Here is a 17,322-nt window from a genome sequence, read left to right on the forward strand (position 1 = left end):
TAAATAATGTTCACCCTATAATCTGAAATGTGACTAAAATGAATATGGAGGCCATCAAATATATTTAGGAAGTAATGTAGCCCGTAGGGTCAACCAGGGGCAAAGAGCAAACCCAAGAGAGAAGTAGGGCCACTCCTACAGAAAAAGCTGAGGAACAATGCCTCCATAAAGCTGCCCTGAGGAATATTTCTTCAACCCTTGAGGTCTTGTACCACAGGGTTGAATTCTGCAGGCCCTATAGTAATGGATAGCCTCCTGAGTCCCTCTACCAGAAAGACTTTACACTGGCCTGACCCAATTTATGCCATCAGAATCCTCCATTAATGTCCCTCTTTTGGAACGTTGCAGGCTGGCAGAGTAAGGCTGCTGACCCCTCCTTTCGGGACTTCATCAGTGGTTATGGTATTTTATTGCTTCAAGAGACTTGGGCAAGGGAGGAGTTAGAATTCAATGGCTTTGCAACTTATTCTTTGAAAGCACAGCCAAGCACCAGGGGAGGTCTTGGGGTACTGGTTTCCACCAAACTCTTATTAGTTCAGACTTTTTGCTCAATATTGCAATCTCCCTAGTTAAACTCCATTCTTTCTCCCTACTGCTATTAAAAATTTAGTTACCTCAGTTGCGTAAAAACTAGCTGAATAAGGACAGATGGTTAAGACTGCAAGTTTATTAACAGCAAGACATCTTGGGATAGTATGTTTTTTAAATTTTTGTATACTTTTAATGTTTACAATTTTTAATTGTTGTAAACCGCCCAGAGAGCTTCAGTTGTGGGGCAGTATATAAATGCAATAAAATAAATAAATAATAAATAAATAGTAGAGTTGGAAGGCGCCTATAAGGCCATTGAGTCCAACCCCCTGCTCAATGCAGGAATCCAGAATGCCAGAACTGGCCAGAATGAGGAAACACTCTACCACCACTTTGGTGAATAATCTCCCAAAACAGAGGTGGCCCATTTAATACCTGAAAGGCCGTCGAAAGACACGGATTGCAATTATCCTGGGCTCTGCCTCCTAGGTAAGATAAATAGCTTAGATCTAGTGTTGCTGAATGGGGGCCTAGAAGGGGATAAACAAGGTGAATTCAAACATCTATTATTTTATTATTACAATCTATTAAGTTTGGTGGTCAGTTGCACGTTGGGAACACGCACTGAGAGTGACCACCTCCCTTTAATTGTAATCCTAAAGCCTGAGAATCAGGATGTCCATGCAGACCATGACCCTCTGTTGTATTCAGAAGCTGAAATTGGAGCTTCATGTATAAGATGGTCAGCCAAGTCACAGCATGACAACTTCATTTTTACACTCATAGTTGTCTTGGATTGTGGGATACTCTGCTAACCATAGGATCCCCACAAAATGTTTTGGATTCTTGCTAGGAAACGGTTTTATCTTTGCAAAATCACTCATAAAATCCCTGTGAGGGAACATGACCCTTTCTGTATGTCCTAACCTTGGTTTGGCCAAGAATGCGTCAAACCAAAAATTTAGGCTATACAGGAAACAGGACTCGCCTACTATTCCTCCTGAATGGATGGCATTAAAGAAGAGATACAAAGACTTAATTAAGGAGAAAAAGAACCAGGCACAGAAAGTGAGTTGGCAGAATCTAATTGCCACATCAAGGCTCATGATTCAGTCACCTTCTGGAGAATTGTCTCCAGAGGTTGGCATAGTAAATCAGGTGGAAAGGATTTCCACATTCCTATTAAGACCCGGGAATCATATTTTAGTGACCTGTATGCAAAAAGACAACCAGGAGCCCTGCTACCAAGACATGGAATGAACAAGCTCCCTGACTGGACTCCGGTTTCCACTTCTGAAATCAGTATAGGGTTATTTCCAAACTCAGGTTGGCCAAAGCACCTGGGAGTGATACATTCCACCCGAGCTGCTCAAGGCCACCATGGAGAGGTGGGCTCTGGTCCGAGCAGACTTATTTACTTGTATCGGTCGGACAAAGGATTGGGGGCTTGCCATTATCATCCTGGAATACAAAAAAGGGAAAAGATCGGACTCCTCTAGTTACAGGCCAATTAGTCTACCGTGCATCGCCAGCAAGTTGTAAGCCAGACACCTCCTCGAGAAACTTTCAAGCTGGATGGAGGAGGGAAACCTCTCGGAAGATGAGCAGGCAGGCTTCAGACCAGAGCATTCCACTGCTGACCAGGGACTTGTGTTACAACGCCTGGTCAAAAGATTTTCTTCTGTCGCTGGGGGTTGCGGGGGGAGCACTCTGCATGGCCTTCATTGACTCTAAGTCTGCTTTCAGCCTAATCCCGGGAGACAGGCTATGGCAGGAACTCGAGGCCACTAACATTGATAGGCGATTGCTGATTCTCATTCATAGTCTGTACGATAAAATGTGGCTGCAGGTGAGATGCAACCACACAGACCGTTTGACCAGATCAATTCTTATATCGGTGTTAAACAAGGCTGTGTCTTAGCCCCCAATTTGTTCAACATTTACATCAGCTCCCCGGCTAAAAGGCTTCCTGAAATAAGCTCCCACCCTCCTAAACTGGCAAGTAGACCTTTGAATGTTCTACTTTATGCAGACAATGCGCTGCCGCTGTCTCTGACATGCATTCATTTGAGGGGGTTGTTAAGATTTCTGGACATTTATTGTAAAACTGAGAAGCTGGTGATTAACAATGCCCAAACTAAAGTCTTAGTTTTCACTTGAAAACGGAGCAAACATCGCTGGAAGATAAAAAGGCACCCAATCGAGCAGGTTAAATCTTACAAATATCTGGGAGTAATTTTGCAGTACATCTGGCTCATGGAGGACACAAATCTCTAAAGCCATTGCAAACGCACAGACGGGTGCTCATCTCCTATTTCTAGGCCAAAGGAGGTCAGTGCATACCCTCAGCCTTACAAGTCTTCACTGCCAAGGCATTGACACAATTGCTATATGGTGCACAACTGTGTGGTTACAGTAATTTTGCCGCTATGGAATCCACCCAAACAAAACTCCTGAGAAATATTCTCAGTCTTCCGAGCTGTGTGCCTAACGTGCTCCTATGTCTTGAGACAGGCCAAATGTTGGTGGAATCCCAGGTTTGGATGTAAATCTTTACATCTTTGGATGTAAAGCTAAAAATAATATTCACCCCTCAAGGTTTAGCCCTCTTGACTTTAACTGATATATTCCAGTCAAAGTGGAAAAGGGCTGCAGACGAGAAAGTGCATAATTTGGGTTTCTCGCGAAATGCCATCCTGGCCCTGGGCCATACAAAAGCCAAAGGGGAGAGAGATGCCAGCGTATCAGGAACAAGGAGCTACAAGATCGTTGTAACAGCTGCTACCCTACACTCTGAGTTTGGAGACAGGGGCAGGCTTTTCTTTACTTGTGACCTACTTGACTATTTTACCTATCCCAAAATATAGGGAAATCTTTACACTAGCCAAGTTTAATGTGCTACTTTCAGCACTGTTGGAAGGAAGATACAATAGTACCCTCATATTGTGAGCGTTTATGCCCCTGCGAAGTTGGTGTGGTGGAGACTTAGGAATTTATTGCATTTGTACAAGGAAATAAAGCTGCTTTTTGAAACTGCCCTGAGGAAGGACCCCGTTTTTTGGAGTCCGAAACGCGTTGGCTTGTCTGAATAAACATAATTTCAAGAAAGGCTTATCGAAATAACAACTCCTTTTTTGGTTCCACCCCTTACCGTTTGGCTTCTTTTGCACACACCCGGAGGCTATAGGCCACATACTGCTGTATTGCTCCTTCTATCCTGGTTTTCGGCATATATTTATTACCCCTTTTTTTACAAAGAATACCTGGGAAATCTGATGCGTTTTATATAGACTATCTCCTGGCTGATCAGAATCCAGAGGTAGCTATTAAGGTGGCTAGATTCTGTGCTTCTGCAATTGCTTGTCAACATGGGACAATGTTAAGTGTTTGGTAATGTTTTTACTTATTAAACTTAGTATTATTATAAATGGGACATGTGCAAGTTTCTTGTTATTCTGTTTTATATTTTAATTATGACCTTTAATTATAATTATCATTGTATTTACAGTGTTACTCTATACTGCTGGTCTTGTGACTGTAATAAAATGACTTAATAAAAAAAATACAAGATGTTACCCAGTAAAACCCGGTCTGAACTAGGCATTATTAAGTGCCCGTATATGTACTACACACCCAGTGGCCCTGCTCTTCTTGAAAAGAAGTGGCAGCCTTGGGAGCGTGAATGATGTGAGATGGCCTGGTTCATTGCTTTCACAAGTGCTGCTTCTCCACTATACATTGTACCGAGGGATCTCACATGCATGAAAGTTAGCACAAACATTTGCTTATAATAGCTAATTTAGCCCTTGGTGTCATTAATTTCTAGATTTCTCTGTTGACTATTGAAGGGAGCTCTTTGCATGCACCAAGATAAAACCTAGCAGGCTTTATGTATCACACAAAGAACCCAGATTATATTAATCCATCTGATTTAGAAGGGAAAATCTTTGGGTAATGGTCACATAACCCTAAGGCACTGGGCATGGTATTTTATCAGGGGAAGCTGTTGTACCACATTGCACCAATCTTAAGTTGCTACCACCAGCCTCTGATATAACTCAGGACAGACACATTAAAGTAATGGGAGGCAAGAATAGTAAGAACAGAATATATGGCCTTGAAGAATCAGAATTAGTAGGTTTGTGCTGTGCTCATGAGCACAACCCCCCATTTCTATTCATCAGCTTGGGACGAAGACTGGTGATGATCACCACAGATAAACTGCTGCACATACCATCGGGTGAGAACTGATCTCTGTCAAACACGGTGATACACAGCACGTCTTGATAAAGATCCTTGATGAAGAATTGGCAATTAAAGTTCCATTTTGGGTTCAAAGTGTCTGGCAGTGTTCTTGTAGTGTAGCTTTGAGACCCCATGCTGATTTCACAGTATGGGTTGCTCTTCCCTTAACACAAAACATAGAAATGCATACATGAAACATTTAAAGAAGAAGAACGTAGGAAAACCTGACCATAGATAAGCATGCTCTATTTTCACCAGAGGCTTTCTACATCCAGTTTATAGGGATCTGCTTCTGGCTTTTCTATTTTCAGTATGTTCATAACATAATACAAAAATATTTTCCTAGCTGTATGGATGAACATTGTATTTTCTCTCCAAAATTTATGCATGACAAGTACTATTTGAAACATCGACACTCTACACATTAGCTAGCTGAAATTAAATTATATGGCCAATATATGAAGATCCATCCTGAAATGATTACCATTAGGTTTACATGCTTTTAATTCTGTTGCTTCTATCACATGCACCATCAAACGCCCTATTCCGGAACACTTCTGTGATCGAGCTGAAAAAGAAGAATGCCGGAACTAATAAATAGCTTGAATATAAAAACAAAATTAGCAGGACAATTTACGGGACAAACCACAAACCATCTAAATTGGTATGGTTGCACATGAGCTGGATGAGACTAAGACAGTTTAAGCTATTTCTGCATTTTGCAAATTCACCAACTGGAAATAGCGGAAGGACACATTTGTATACAGCCCAATATAAATCTGGGTTGGGTGAAACTAGTGACCTAGGAGATATTCTCTCTTCATTTTCACCAATATTCCTTATTATTATTTATTTATTTAAGGATTTATTTAAGGATTTAATTATGTCATCAGAATTCTTGAGTGAGCATTAACAGGACAACTGCCACTCAAAAAGAACCTACCATCCCTATATGCTGTGGATGTCATATATCTTGACTTCAGCAAAGCTTTTGACAAAGTACCACATGACATTCTGATTAACAAACTAGCTAAAAGTGGGCTAGATGGAACAACTATTAGGTGGATCCACAGTTGGCTACAGAATCGGACTCAAAGAGTACTTATCAATGGAACCTTCTCAAACTGGGGAGAGGCAACGAGTGGGGTGCCGCAGGGCTCAGTCCTGGGCCCAGTGCTCTTCAACATTTTTATTAATGATTTGGACGAGGAGGTGCAGGGAACGCTGATCAAATTTGCAGATGACACAAAATTGGGTGGGATAGCTAATACCCTGGAAGACAGAAACAAACTTCAAAGTGATCTTGATAGGCTGGAGTGCTGGGCTGAAAACAACAGAATGAAATTTAATAGGGATAAATGCCAAGTTCTACATTTAGGGAATAGAAACCAAATGCACAGTTACAAGATGGGGGACACTTGGCTCAGCAATACTACAAACGAGAAAGATCTTGGAATTGTTGTAGATCACAAGCTGAATATGAGCCAACAGTGCAATATGGCTGCAAGAAAGGCAAATGCTATTTTGGGCTGCATTAATAGAAGTATAGCTTCCAAATCACGTGAGGTACTGGTTCCTCTCTATTCGGCACTGGTTAGGCCTCATCTAGAGTATTGCGTCCAGTTCTGGGCTCCACAATTCAAGAAGGACGCAGACAAGCTGGAGCGTGTTCAGAAGAGGGCAACCAGGATGATCAGAGGTCTAGAAACAAAGCCCTATGAAGAGAGACTGAAAGAACTGGGCATGTTTAGCCTGGAGAAGAGAAGATTGAGGGGAGACATGATAGCACTCTTCAAATACTTAAAAGGTTGTCACACAGAGGAGGGCCAGGATCTCTTCTCGATCCTCCCAGAGTGCAGGACACGGAATAACGGGCTCAAGTTAAAGGAAGCCAGATTCCGGCTGGACATCAGGAAAAACTTCCTGACTGTTAGAGCAGTGCGACAATGGAATCAGCTACCTAGGGAGGTTGTGGGCTCTCCCACACTAGAGGCCTTCAAGAGGCAGCTGGACAACCATCTGTCAGGGATGCTTTAGGGTGGATTCCTGCATTGAGCAGGGGGTTGGACTCGATGGCCTTGTAGGCCCCTTCCAACTCTGCTATTCTATGATTCTATGATCCCCATGGAGAGCACTATTTTTAAAGCCAGAGGCATCTCTTGTGAGCATGCCCACGTTAGACTCAGGCGAAAACGGCCCCTTAAAGGCTAATGCTGGATACTCCAGTCACGCTAGAACCCAACGGTGTCTGTGGTACAGCCCACTCCAGTCAATCAATGTTCAGCACCTTGGTAAGCCTTTTCATATTTCTTCTTTTCAGTTTCAATATACACTTCAGATGCTCCTTTAATTTTCTGGACCCAGGCAGTTCTGCAAAAGTGAGCAATTTTTTTGTTTAAAAATAGAACAAGATAATAAGAAAATAATAATCCACAAACATATTTGCATTCATTTAAATCATAATTTGTGAATCTCACATCCCAATTTCACTCCTAATCACAAGGATTCAGAGGCTTGTAAATCAGACAGAGATCAACTTACCTTCATCAAGAATTCTGGCCCAATCACCAGGGCTTTTGTAATTGGGAATTCTTTAAACATACGTTACACAAAAAATGCTAGTAACTGTTAGTCCCACCAAACAAATATTAGAGCAAGTGAGATGGTGGCTCAGTTCAGTCAAATATCAGGAATGCCAACAGGCACACAACTGTGTAACAATTTCAATAATACAGTCAAACAGTGGTAATAGACAGAGTCAAAGTAATGACTTCAATTTTATATAGTGCTCTCAAATAGAACAATTCAAGTATACAAAATATAAAGATGACAACACAAGGCAAAACAAGGCAGGACAAGGCAATGGTTGCTTCTTGTAAAACCTTGGCAATAAGATATAACGACAGACTAATGTACTGTATTATTAATTATGGCAGGATTCCGGTTATCTATCTTTTCCCGTTTCGTCAGTTCATTTCAGACTTACTCAGATGTATATTCTTTCAAGTCTGCCAATAAATAAACATTACTTAAGTAAATAAACTGGCTGGGTGACAAAATTAACTTTCAGAACAACACAGATTCCATATATGGATTACACGTGGATAACGCACTCACCACCGCGTGCTGGCAAGAGCCGTGGGGGTGTCAACAGGAGATAGTACTCCCAAAATTGCTTCCAGCTACCAGATAGGGAAATTTATGGAGACCTACTATGGAGGAGAGTTAAAAACATCAAACCTTCTGCCCCGGCTGAAAATTCATTAGCTTCCAAGCAGCAAAGAAATGGTCCACAGCTGATCTTGCTCAGTCTTGTTCATTAGTATTATATATATGGGGCTTATTTATATATATGAGCAATTTATATGGAAGCAATTTAGGGAGTTCTATCTCCTGTCGACACCCCCACGGCTCTTGATGGCATGCGGTGGTGAGTGTGTTATCCACATGTAATCCATATATGGAATCTGTGTTGTTCTGAAAGTTAATTTTGTCACCCAGCCAGTTTATTTACTTAAGTAACTGGAATCCTGTCATAATTAATAATTTGTTTATTAATTAATAATTAATTAGTCTGTCGTTATATCTTATTGCCAAGGTTTTACAAGAAGCAACCATTGCCTTGTCTTGTCATCTTTATAATTGTGTATTTATTTTTTATTTATTTATTACATTTTTATACCGCCCAATAGCCGAAGCTCTCTGGGCAGTTCACAAACAACCAGCAGGTTAAAAGCACAATTACAAAATACAGCATAAAAAGCACAACCAGGATAAAACCACGCAGCAAAAAATTGATATAAGATTAAAATACAGAGTTAGAACAATAAAATTTAAATTTAAGTTAAAATTAAATGTTAAAATACTGAGAGAATAAAAAGGTCTTCAGCTGGCGACGAAAAGAGTACAGTGTAGGCGCCAGGCGGACCTCTCTGGGGAGCTCATTTGTATACTTGAATTGTTCTATTTGAGAGCACTATATAAAATAGAAATTACTTTGACTCTGTCTATTACCACTGTTTGACTGTATTGTTAAAATTGTTACGCAGTTGTGTGCCTGTTGGCATTCCTGATATTTGATTATTATCAAGTGCAGCCCTTGTGTTTTGGCTCAGTTCAGTCAACGGAAGTTTTAGAACTCCACGGTGGAGTTTTTACACCACCGTTAAGAAATGTGTTGTCTGGTGGGAAAACTCCACGCTGAATATCCATGCTGTGTTCTTGCACAACCATTGTGTTGCACATTGTACTGAGGGCTCTGTGGAGTTTTCCATTGTGTTGCATTGACTTTCCCTCCTCGCTACAGAGTTTCCTGGCAAGAGTGGCAAAAGGAGTGAGTGCCGCTCTAGGAGAACCGCAGGGATTGTTTTTTTGCAGCAATGGCTGGTGGGATACCATCAGGAGGACCGGGGAGGAGAGAGGGTGGAGGAACTGTCAATCAACTGTTGCAATGGATTTTACTCAACTCCATGGTAGCCCACAGTCACACAACAGTGGAGTTAGAACATGTGTGGGGAGTGCTGCCACGACACAGGCTCTGAACACCAGACCCGGCCGAGGCTACTCCCTGCTCAAGCCAAGCACCACCGCTTGATACGCCTGAGGCGAGGGATAAAAACCACCTTCCTCCAAACTACGTGGAGAAAGGGGTTTAAATTGGAGAAGGATTTTAATATATATAATAATGCGCTGTGAGTTATATCTGCTGAGGTGAATGATTGTCAGAGTGGGTGTTAAATGTGTAAACTTAAGATGATAAATGACAAACAGACACGTGGGATTTTTGTGGTAGTTTAAAAACAAAACAATCAAAATTTATTTTTAAAAGTTCACAAGCTTTGTTTCAACTAACAACATTTAAAAACCTTTTTGAAACCTTTCATATAATCCTGTCACTCATTCACATACGCGCTTTCCTTTTTCTTAATATTTCTTTATTATCAGTATTGATTGATATACCTCAACTATGTGCACACTACACTCTAAAGACACCACTCACTACACTGACCCTCAAATTTCCCAGAACTTAAGTACCATAAACACAGAGAGCACTACAGACTCTAAGAGTACCTAACAAGTCTCCCCGAAAAGTTTTTTCAATCCCCTCAGTCATTCCCTTATATATCACTCCTCCCCCCTCCCAAGATATTCTAACTCCGCCCACTCAGGCCAACATTCTAAAAACCACAGACTTACAAACTGCAGACATACATTTGGAAACTGACTTGTGGGGTGTAACGCCACATATTCCCCCCCTTTTTAAAAAAACCCAAGTATGGGGCTGGTTTAATACCTGGACCTGTACATAGGGTTTGGGGAAATAAAATGGTTAAACATTTATATATACAACTAATAGCAATAACAATATATATACACATACAAACCTTTTGGAACATCAACAAGTTAAATGAACCACATTTTTATTAGTCCACTTTTTGGCTCCAATTTTAAAGTCCAGGAGCATCACAATGTCCACAACAAAGTCTCACTTTACTGGTGAACTAGACGATTCCTGGCGAGACAGTCCGCGCTGATGTTTTCCCGACCTGCCACATGCTGGATCTTTATGTTGAAGCTCCGGATCCGCCACGACCACTGCTGCAAAAGTTGGTTGTGGCTTTCCATGGGTTGCAGCCACAACAGTGCCCGATGACTCGCTTGCCAGATGAACCACCATCTCCACATGCACGGCTTGACCCTGTCCACAGCCCAAACGATGGCCAGATACTTCTCTTGGACAGCAAAACAGTCCCTCTCTCTTTGTGTCAATTCTCTGCTGGAATAGGCCACGAGATGTTTCACATCGTCCACTGTCTGTATCAGCCTTGCTCCAATTCTTACCTCCGAAGCGTCTGAGGTCAGAACAAACTTTTCTTTTACTGCCTCTTTTACTCTTCTATCCACCCTATAAGTAGATAACTTAATAGGGGGATGGGCTCCAGTCTTATCTTGAATAATGTAAGGTCCCTCCCAGCTTTCTTTCATAATACTTAGGGGACTACATATATTCTTCCCCATCATCAGTTCAAACGGTGAGAATCCAGTGGAGTCTTGGGGAATTTCATTATAATTGAAAAGAAAGTAGGATAATTCATTGCCCCAATTAAAGAAACAGTCTGCCACATAGGTCTCAGTCATTGGCTCAATGGTGTCATTATACTTTTCAATTAGCCTATTTGTTTGGGGGTGGAAAGCAGTAAATGTTATATGCTTGACACCGCAACACCTCCACAAACATCTCATTACATCCCAGAGAAAAGCTGAGCCTTGATCCCTCAAAATTTTATGGAGGAGGCGGGGGCAGAGCTTGACGGCCATGAAAGGGTAAGACTTCTTGGGAGGCTCCCGGACGGGACATCCGAGAATCCAATTATCTCGTTTAAAAAGGCATGCGTTTCTAATTAATATTAATGGAAATGCTTATGACTTCTAATTGATGGTGAAGATGTTTTTTTTGAAAGCATAATCGGTATAAGGAGTGAGGAAATTAGCCCGGTCTCCAGGCTTGTAAATCAGTTTGGTGGAGTGAAGAGACTGAAATCGAAAGTAAAGATTTGTTATTGTTGGAGCTCTTCCATCGCCTGCTGAGTTAAATTACTGTGAAATATCACTCCTTATCTGGGAAGAACGAGTAATTGGCAATAAATTCACCCATCAGAAAGCATTCAAAGAGGAAAGTTGTTTATATGCATGGAAAGAGAGACGGTGTTGATTGTTATTCGGGACATTAAGCAATAGATATAAGCTCTATGCCGAACATTAGAAAATAATAATTAAAAAAAAAACTGAAAAAGTTATCTGGCAGTGTTGAAAACGCCCCTCAAATCATAATCTTGCCCGTCTTGAAAAGGTGTCCACAGAAGAAGTTACACAAAGTAATGAGAGTGAGAGTGGGAGTGACAAGATGGCTGGGAAAGCTGGCAAGATGCCAACTTCTATGGAGGAACTTAAGAGCTTGATATTAGAAAGCAACATAACTCTCATTAAAAAGATGGATGAATTTTCAAAGAAGGCAGATAAGAGACTGGATGTGTTAACTGACAGGATTGCCCAGAATGACAGAGCTATAAAGACATTAGAAGTTGGAGTAAAATCACTGGAGAAAAGGCAAGATGTCTTTGAAAAAAGCTGTAATGTAAAATTTCAGGACCAAGAGTTAAAGCTGATCCAATTACAAGACAAGATCGAAGATCTACACTACGAATTAAGAATTTTATTGAAGAACCAGGAGAGGACTTGAGAAAAATAATTTTGAAGTGGTTTAAAGACATGATGCCTGATCTGTAAATAAAAGACTGTGAGCTGGATAGGATTCATAGAGTGGGAGGAGTAAACTACAGAGGAGCAATTAAAGACATCCTATTGAAATTTGGCAGCAAAGAGCAAGTTATGAAGAAATTGAGGTCTATGGCTCTGATAAAATACAAAGGCAGAGCAGTGCAAATCTACAACCATCTTTGTCAGCAAACACTCCAATGGAGACGCAGCGTTAAGCAAATAACTGAAACATTAACAAAGAATGCAATAAAGTATGCCTGGGGTTACCCTGTTTTCTTAAAATTTTCACATGGTTATGGAATTATTGGCGAATGCAATAAGAGATGATGGGGAGATAGAAGGAATAGGTGGTATTAAAAGAATAAAACTGAACATGTTTGCTGATGATACTTTGCTAACTATTAAAAATCCAATAGGAAAGATGGGAAGAATTAAACAGCAATTGAGAGAATTTGAGGAAATTACTGGGTTAAGAATAAATTGGTCTAAATCAGAGATGATGTTATTTAATTATACTAAAAAGGAAGAGAAGGATTGGGAAGAAAAGGGAAGAGAAATGAGAGTAAGGAACAGATTAGATATTTGGGAATTAAAATTACACAAAATTTAGAGAGTTTAGAGAAAGAGAATTTAAATATTTTTAAAAAAGAGATTTTAGTAAAATTGGAAAAATATAAAAGATTAAATTTATCCTGGTTTGGAAGAATAGCATTAATAAAAATGAAGATTTTAGCAAAGATTAATTTTATGTTTAGGATGTTACCAATAAAAATTTCAGAATCAGAGATAAAAAGTTGGCAAAATATCATAAACAATTATTGTAATGGAGATAAGAAAGCGAGGGTAAATAAGAATAAATGGTATTTAAGTCAAAAAAAGGGAGGATTGGGTCTCCTAAATATTAAACTATATTATGTAGCTAATAGGCTAAGACATATTGTGGAGGCAATTATAGGAATAGGAGAATTAGATTGGATGGATGATAAAACTACAAGTAATATAGAGATTAATTTGGGGAAGGGAAAAAATGGGTTGAAAGTATAGGTAATCCACTCTTGAGGCTTCACTGGGAAATTTGGAGTAAATACAAAGGGGAGTTGCTCCCGAGCAACTCGCCTTTATCACCGGTAATAATGCTAAAGAATTTCCCGGAGGAATTAAAGAGTAGATTAAGTAAAGTTTTAATAGAAAAAAATAAAATGAAATTAAGGGAATGGTTAAGAGAAATGAATACAAGAGAGGATTTGGAAGAGGTTTTAAAAGATATAAAATTAACTTGGTTAAATGATTGGCAATTAGAACAGTGGACCAAAAAGTGGGTAAGAGAAAATGGAGATTGTAGAGAATTGACGAAGTCTGAGGAATTAATAGTTAAGAAAGAAAATGATAAGGGAAAAAGAACAGTGTCAAAAGGGTTAATGAGTGAAATATATAGAATACTGTTTGAGAAAGGGTTGATGGATAGTTCAGGTAAAATGGTTTGGGAGACAGACTTGAATGTACAAATAGGACAACAGAGCTGGGAGGGACTATGGAAACAAAGAGTGTTGAGAAACATGTCAGTAAGAATAAAAGAGAATTATTTTAAAATTATATGGAGGTGGTACCTAACCCCGGTTAGATTAAATAAGATAAATAATCAGCATTTAGCAAATTGTTGGAGAGGATGTGGGGGAAAAGGAACGTATTTACATATGTGGTGGGAATGCAAATATGTACAAAAATTGTGGAAGATGGTGTTTTTGGAGATTGAAGAAATTGTGGGAATGAAGATAGAACGAACACCAAAAGTTGCATTACTGTCACTATTTGAAGAATTAAAATGTAAAAAAGAAATTAAGGAATTGATATCGAATTTGCTGACTGCAGCAAGATTGATTGTAGCTAGGAACTGGAAGATTCAAGGGGAATATTGTATTGAAGAATGGTATAAAGAAGTATGGGATATAGCAATTAATGATAAATTGACTTGTAATATTAAATGGAGAAGAGGTATAGCTAAAACAAATGATTTTGAAGGAATTTGGAAACAGTTCCTAATATTTGTGTTTTCTAAGGGAAGTGGGAAACCACCAGCAGAAGAAAGTATGAGATTTTATAATCAGGATTGAGATCCCGAGGTGGGGGGTGCACTTATATGTTAAGTTTGATTATGTTATATAGATATGATATCGATGTTATTCAACAGTTATGTAGTATGTTGTTTTTGTTTTAATTGTAATGGTGTATGTTTAAGTATTGTAGAAAATAAAAAATCTTAAAAAAGAAAAATTATGGAGGAAACCCCAGCAACACAATATTTTTAATAGGGCTTTTGCTCTTGCCAAGGCATCAACATTTTGGAGGGCTTCAGCATTCGGGAACCTTGTGTCAAAGTCTATTATGGTCACTTGAAACATTTTTCTTGCCTGTGTAGGTCTAGGGAAGGGTCCTACCAGGTCCAGTCCTATTTTTAAAAAGGGTTGGTTGGTAAGTGGTAGGGGATTTAGGGGAGCCTTGACCTTGTCCCTACTTTTCCCCACCCTCTGGTAACTCTCACAGGACTTGTAAAACTCTGTGACTTCCCTAGAAATATTTGGCCAGTAATAATTAGGCATCAATCTTTTCTGGGTCTTACCTATCTCCATGTGGCCTGCCAGAAAGGAGTTGTGAGCTAATTTCCACAGCTGGTCCCTATATGGTTTTGGTACCACAAGCTGCTTTTCAGCCCCCCAACTTCCTTGTTTTTTTCTTGGGCAACCACTTTCGGTATAGGAGTCCCCAATCCCAGAAAACCTGTTCTTTCTGAGTGTCACTAAAAGAGGTTTCTTGTGCTTCAGCTTTGGATCTTAAAACCTCCAAACAGGGATCATTTCCTTTGTGTAAAGCAAACGTGGTATCAGTTTTTGCAACGATGTTTCCTGGCACAGCAGTTCCTTCAGCTGGGTTGCTAGGCAACTGCAGAGGCATGCCCTCAGCATCTCCAGATTCTCTACAATTCTCTGACAAGCCCTCCACTGCTGCTTGTGAGCGTGTAATAATAAAAACTTTTCTACCTTCTAACCCCATGATATCAGTACCTAGGATTAGAGGTTCTTCCTGACAGGAATTAACACCTAAAATACATTTCCCTGTGGCCCCCCTCCATGTAACTTCCATCTCGGCTACAAGAATTTCAATTATGGGCCCTGTCACAGGTTTGATGTTAATTTTTCTGTGAGGAATAATCTCCTCACTCATCACCAGATCTGCTCTAATCAGAGATACACGAGCTCCAGTATCTAGAATAGCTTTATGCTTTCTTCCATTTATTAAAACATCTTCCCACAAAGATTGATCTGATTCTTTCATTTCTCCCCACACTAATGTGTAACACTGGGAACTTTGGGGTTGTTCAGCATCTTTATTTATATCCACTCTCCTTACTGAGGTACTTTTCTCTTTCTCTTCTCTCAGCCTGGGACATTGTGGTCTAATATGCCCCACCAACCCACAATGATGACATGTGAGGTCTGTTTTTCCAAACATAGGTTTGGTGGTGTTTCCTGCCTTTTCTGTTGGCAACTGATTTTTATTTACCTCAGCTTCCTTTTTACCCCCATTAGGTTTATACCCTGGTTTAATATTATTTTCTTTAGTAGACTTGCTGGTCATATGATAGCCCCGGTTTAATGAAAATTGATCAGCCAGGGAAGCTGCATCTTGATAAGTCTTTGGGTCTCTATCTCTCACCAGCAATCTTATATCTTGAGGGATTTGAAAAATTAATTGATCTTTAATCATCAGATCAACTAAATCTTGTTTGGTTTTCACCTAAGCGCAGGTGATCCATTTCTCAAAATGATCCGCTAATTTGTGTCCCAACTCCACAAAAGATTTGGATGACACAGCATTAAGGCTTCTAAATTTCTTCCGGAAATACTCAGGCCCATAGAGAAATCTTTTATAAACTGCTGTTTTAAATGAGGCAAAATCTAAAGCTTCCCCCACAGGAAAACTGTTATAAATTTCAGCCAGGTCTCCCTTGATCAAGTTAGGGATAAATTTCATGTAATCTTGTGGCTTTACTTCCCACATCATGGCTGCCTTTTCAAAGGTATTGAAGAAAATTTGGGGATCTTGCCCCTCAACATAAGGGGTAAAGTCTTTAGGTGATAATTTGGGAGGTCTAGCCCCTTCCTCAATTCTCCTCTGATCTTCCCACTCAAATTTTCTCTTTTCCAAAGCAATTCGTTCTAGTTCTAGCTCACGATCTTTTTCTCTTAATCTTATTTCTGCCTCACGATCTTTTTCTCTCAGCCTTTCTTGTTGTTCTAACTCAGCTCTCTTCAACTCTCTATCAGCCTCCTGCTGTTTTAATTCTGTATCTGTTTGTTTTATTCTTTCTAATTCAAGTTTCAATTTCTCCCTTTCCAGCTCCAAGTATTGAGGAGACATTTCTACGGGCACTTGCCTCAGAGGATTTACCTCAGTTTCAACTGCAGCATGAACTCTATAATATTCTATAAGAGCCCATTTCATTTCATCAACTGACTTTCCTTCAGTTGGCAAATTTAAACGTTTACATCTGTCTGACAGGGCATCTTTCTTCAAAGCTAAGATATCCATTGTTATCAGACAGAGCCTTAACCTTAATAAATAAAATGGTACTGGGAGTTTTCAATTGAGGTCAGGAGTGGTAGACTTGATATGTTATAATATGTATCTCACCACAAACAAAAATATCCTGTCAGAGAATTGTATCAGCGCAACCTCTAACTTAGGTAATATGTAACTTTCACAGCTAAGGACCTCCGAGGTGCTTTACAGTAACCACCCTCTGTCCTGTTCACAAATAAAATCCTTTTTGACTTCTGTCACTATAAATGAACAGAGTCTACTTCGGATCCCGACGCTGCCACCACTTATTATGGGGTGACACAGGCTCTGAACACCAGACCCGGCCGAGGCTACTCCCTGCTCAAGCCAAGCACCACCGCTTGATACGCCTGAGGCGAGGGATAAAAACCACCTTCCTCCAAACTACATGGAGAAAGGGGTTTAAATTGGAGAAGGATTTTAATATATATAATAATGCGCTGTGAGTTATATCTGCTGAGGTGAATGATTGTCAGAGTGGGTGTTAAATGTGTAAACTTAAGATGATAAATGACAAACAGACACATGGGATTTTTGTGGTAGTTTAAAAACAAAACAATCAAAATTTATTTTTAAAAGTTCACAAGCTTTGTTTCAACTAACAACATTTAAAAACCTTTTTGAAACCTTTCATACAATCCTGTCACTCAT

At 39.8% G+C, this 17,322-nt stretch overlaps 1 protein-coding gene across 2 annotated transcripts in view; it reads right to left on the reverse strand.

Moving 5' to 3' along the window:
• ITSN2 (intersectin 2) overlaps positions 1-17,322 on the reverse strand; it is a 199,386-nt gene that overhangs the window by 3,405 nt on the left and 178,659 nt on the right. For both annotated transcript variants that reach the window (XM_063115903.1, XM_063115904.1), the window contains 3 exons: positions 7,064-7,146; positions 5,261-5,344; positions 4,766-4,939 (listed from right to left, as the gene is read on the reverse strand). In XM_063115903.1, the coding sequence (XP_062971973.1) occupies positions 4,766-4,939; positions 5,261-5,344; positions 7,064-7,146 (341 nt within the window). The remainder of the gene's footprint in view (positions 1-4,765; positions 4,940-5,260; positions 5,345-7,063; positions 7,147-17,322) is intronic.

Source organism: Elgaria multicarinata, chromosome 2 (genome assembly GCF_023053635.1).
Source record: "Elgaria multicarinata webbii isolate HBS135686 ecotype San Diego chromosome 2, rElgMul1.1.pri, whole genome shotgun sequence".
NCBI classification, from domain to species: domain Eukaryota; kingdom Metazoa; phylum Chordata; class Lepidosauria; order Squamata; family Anguidae; genus Elgaria; species Elgaria multicarinata.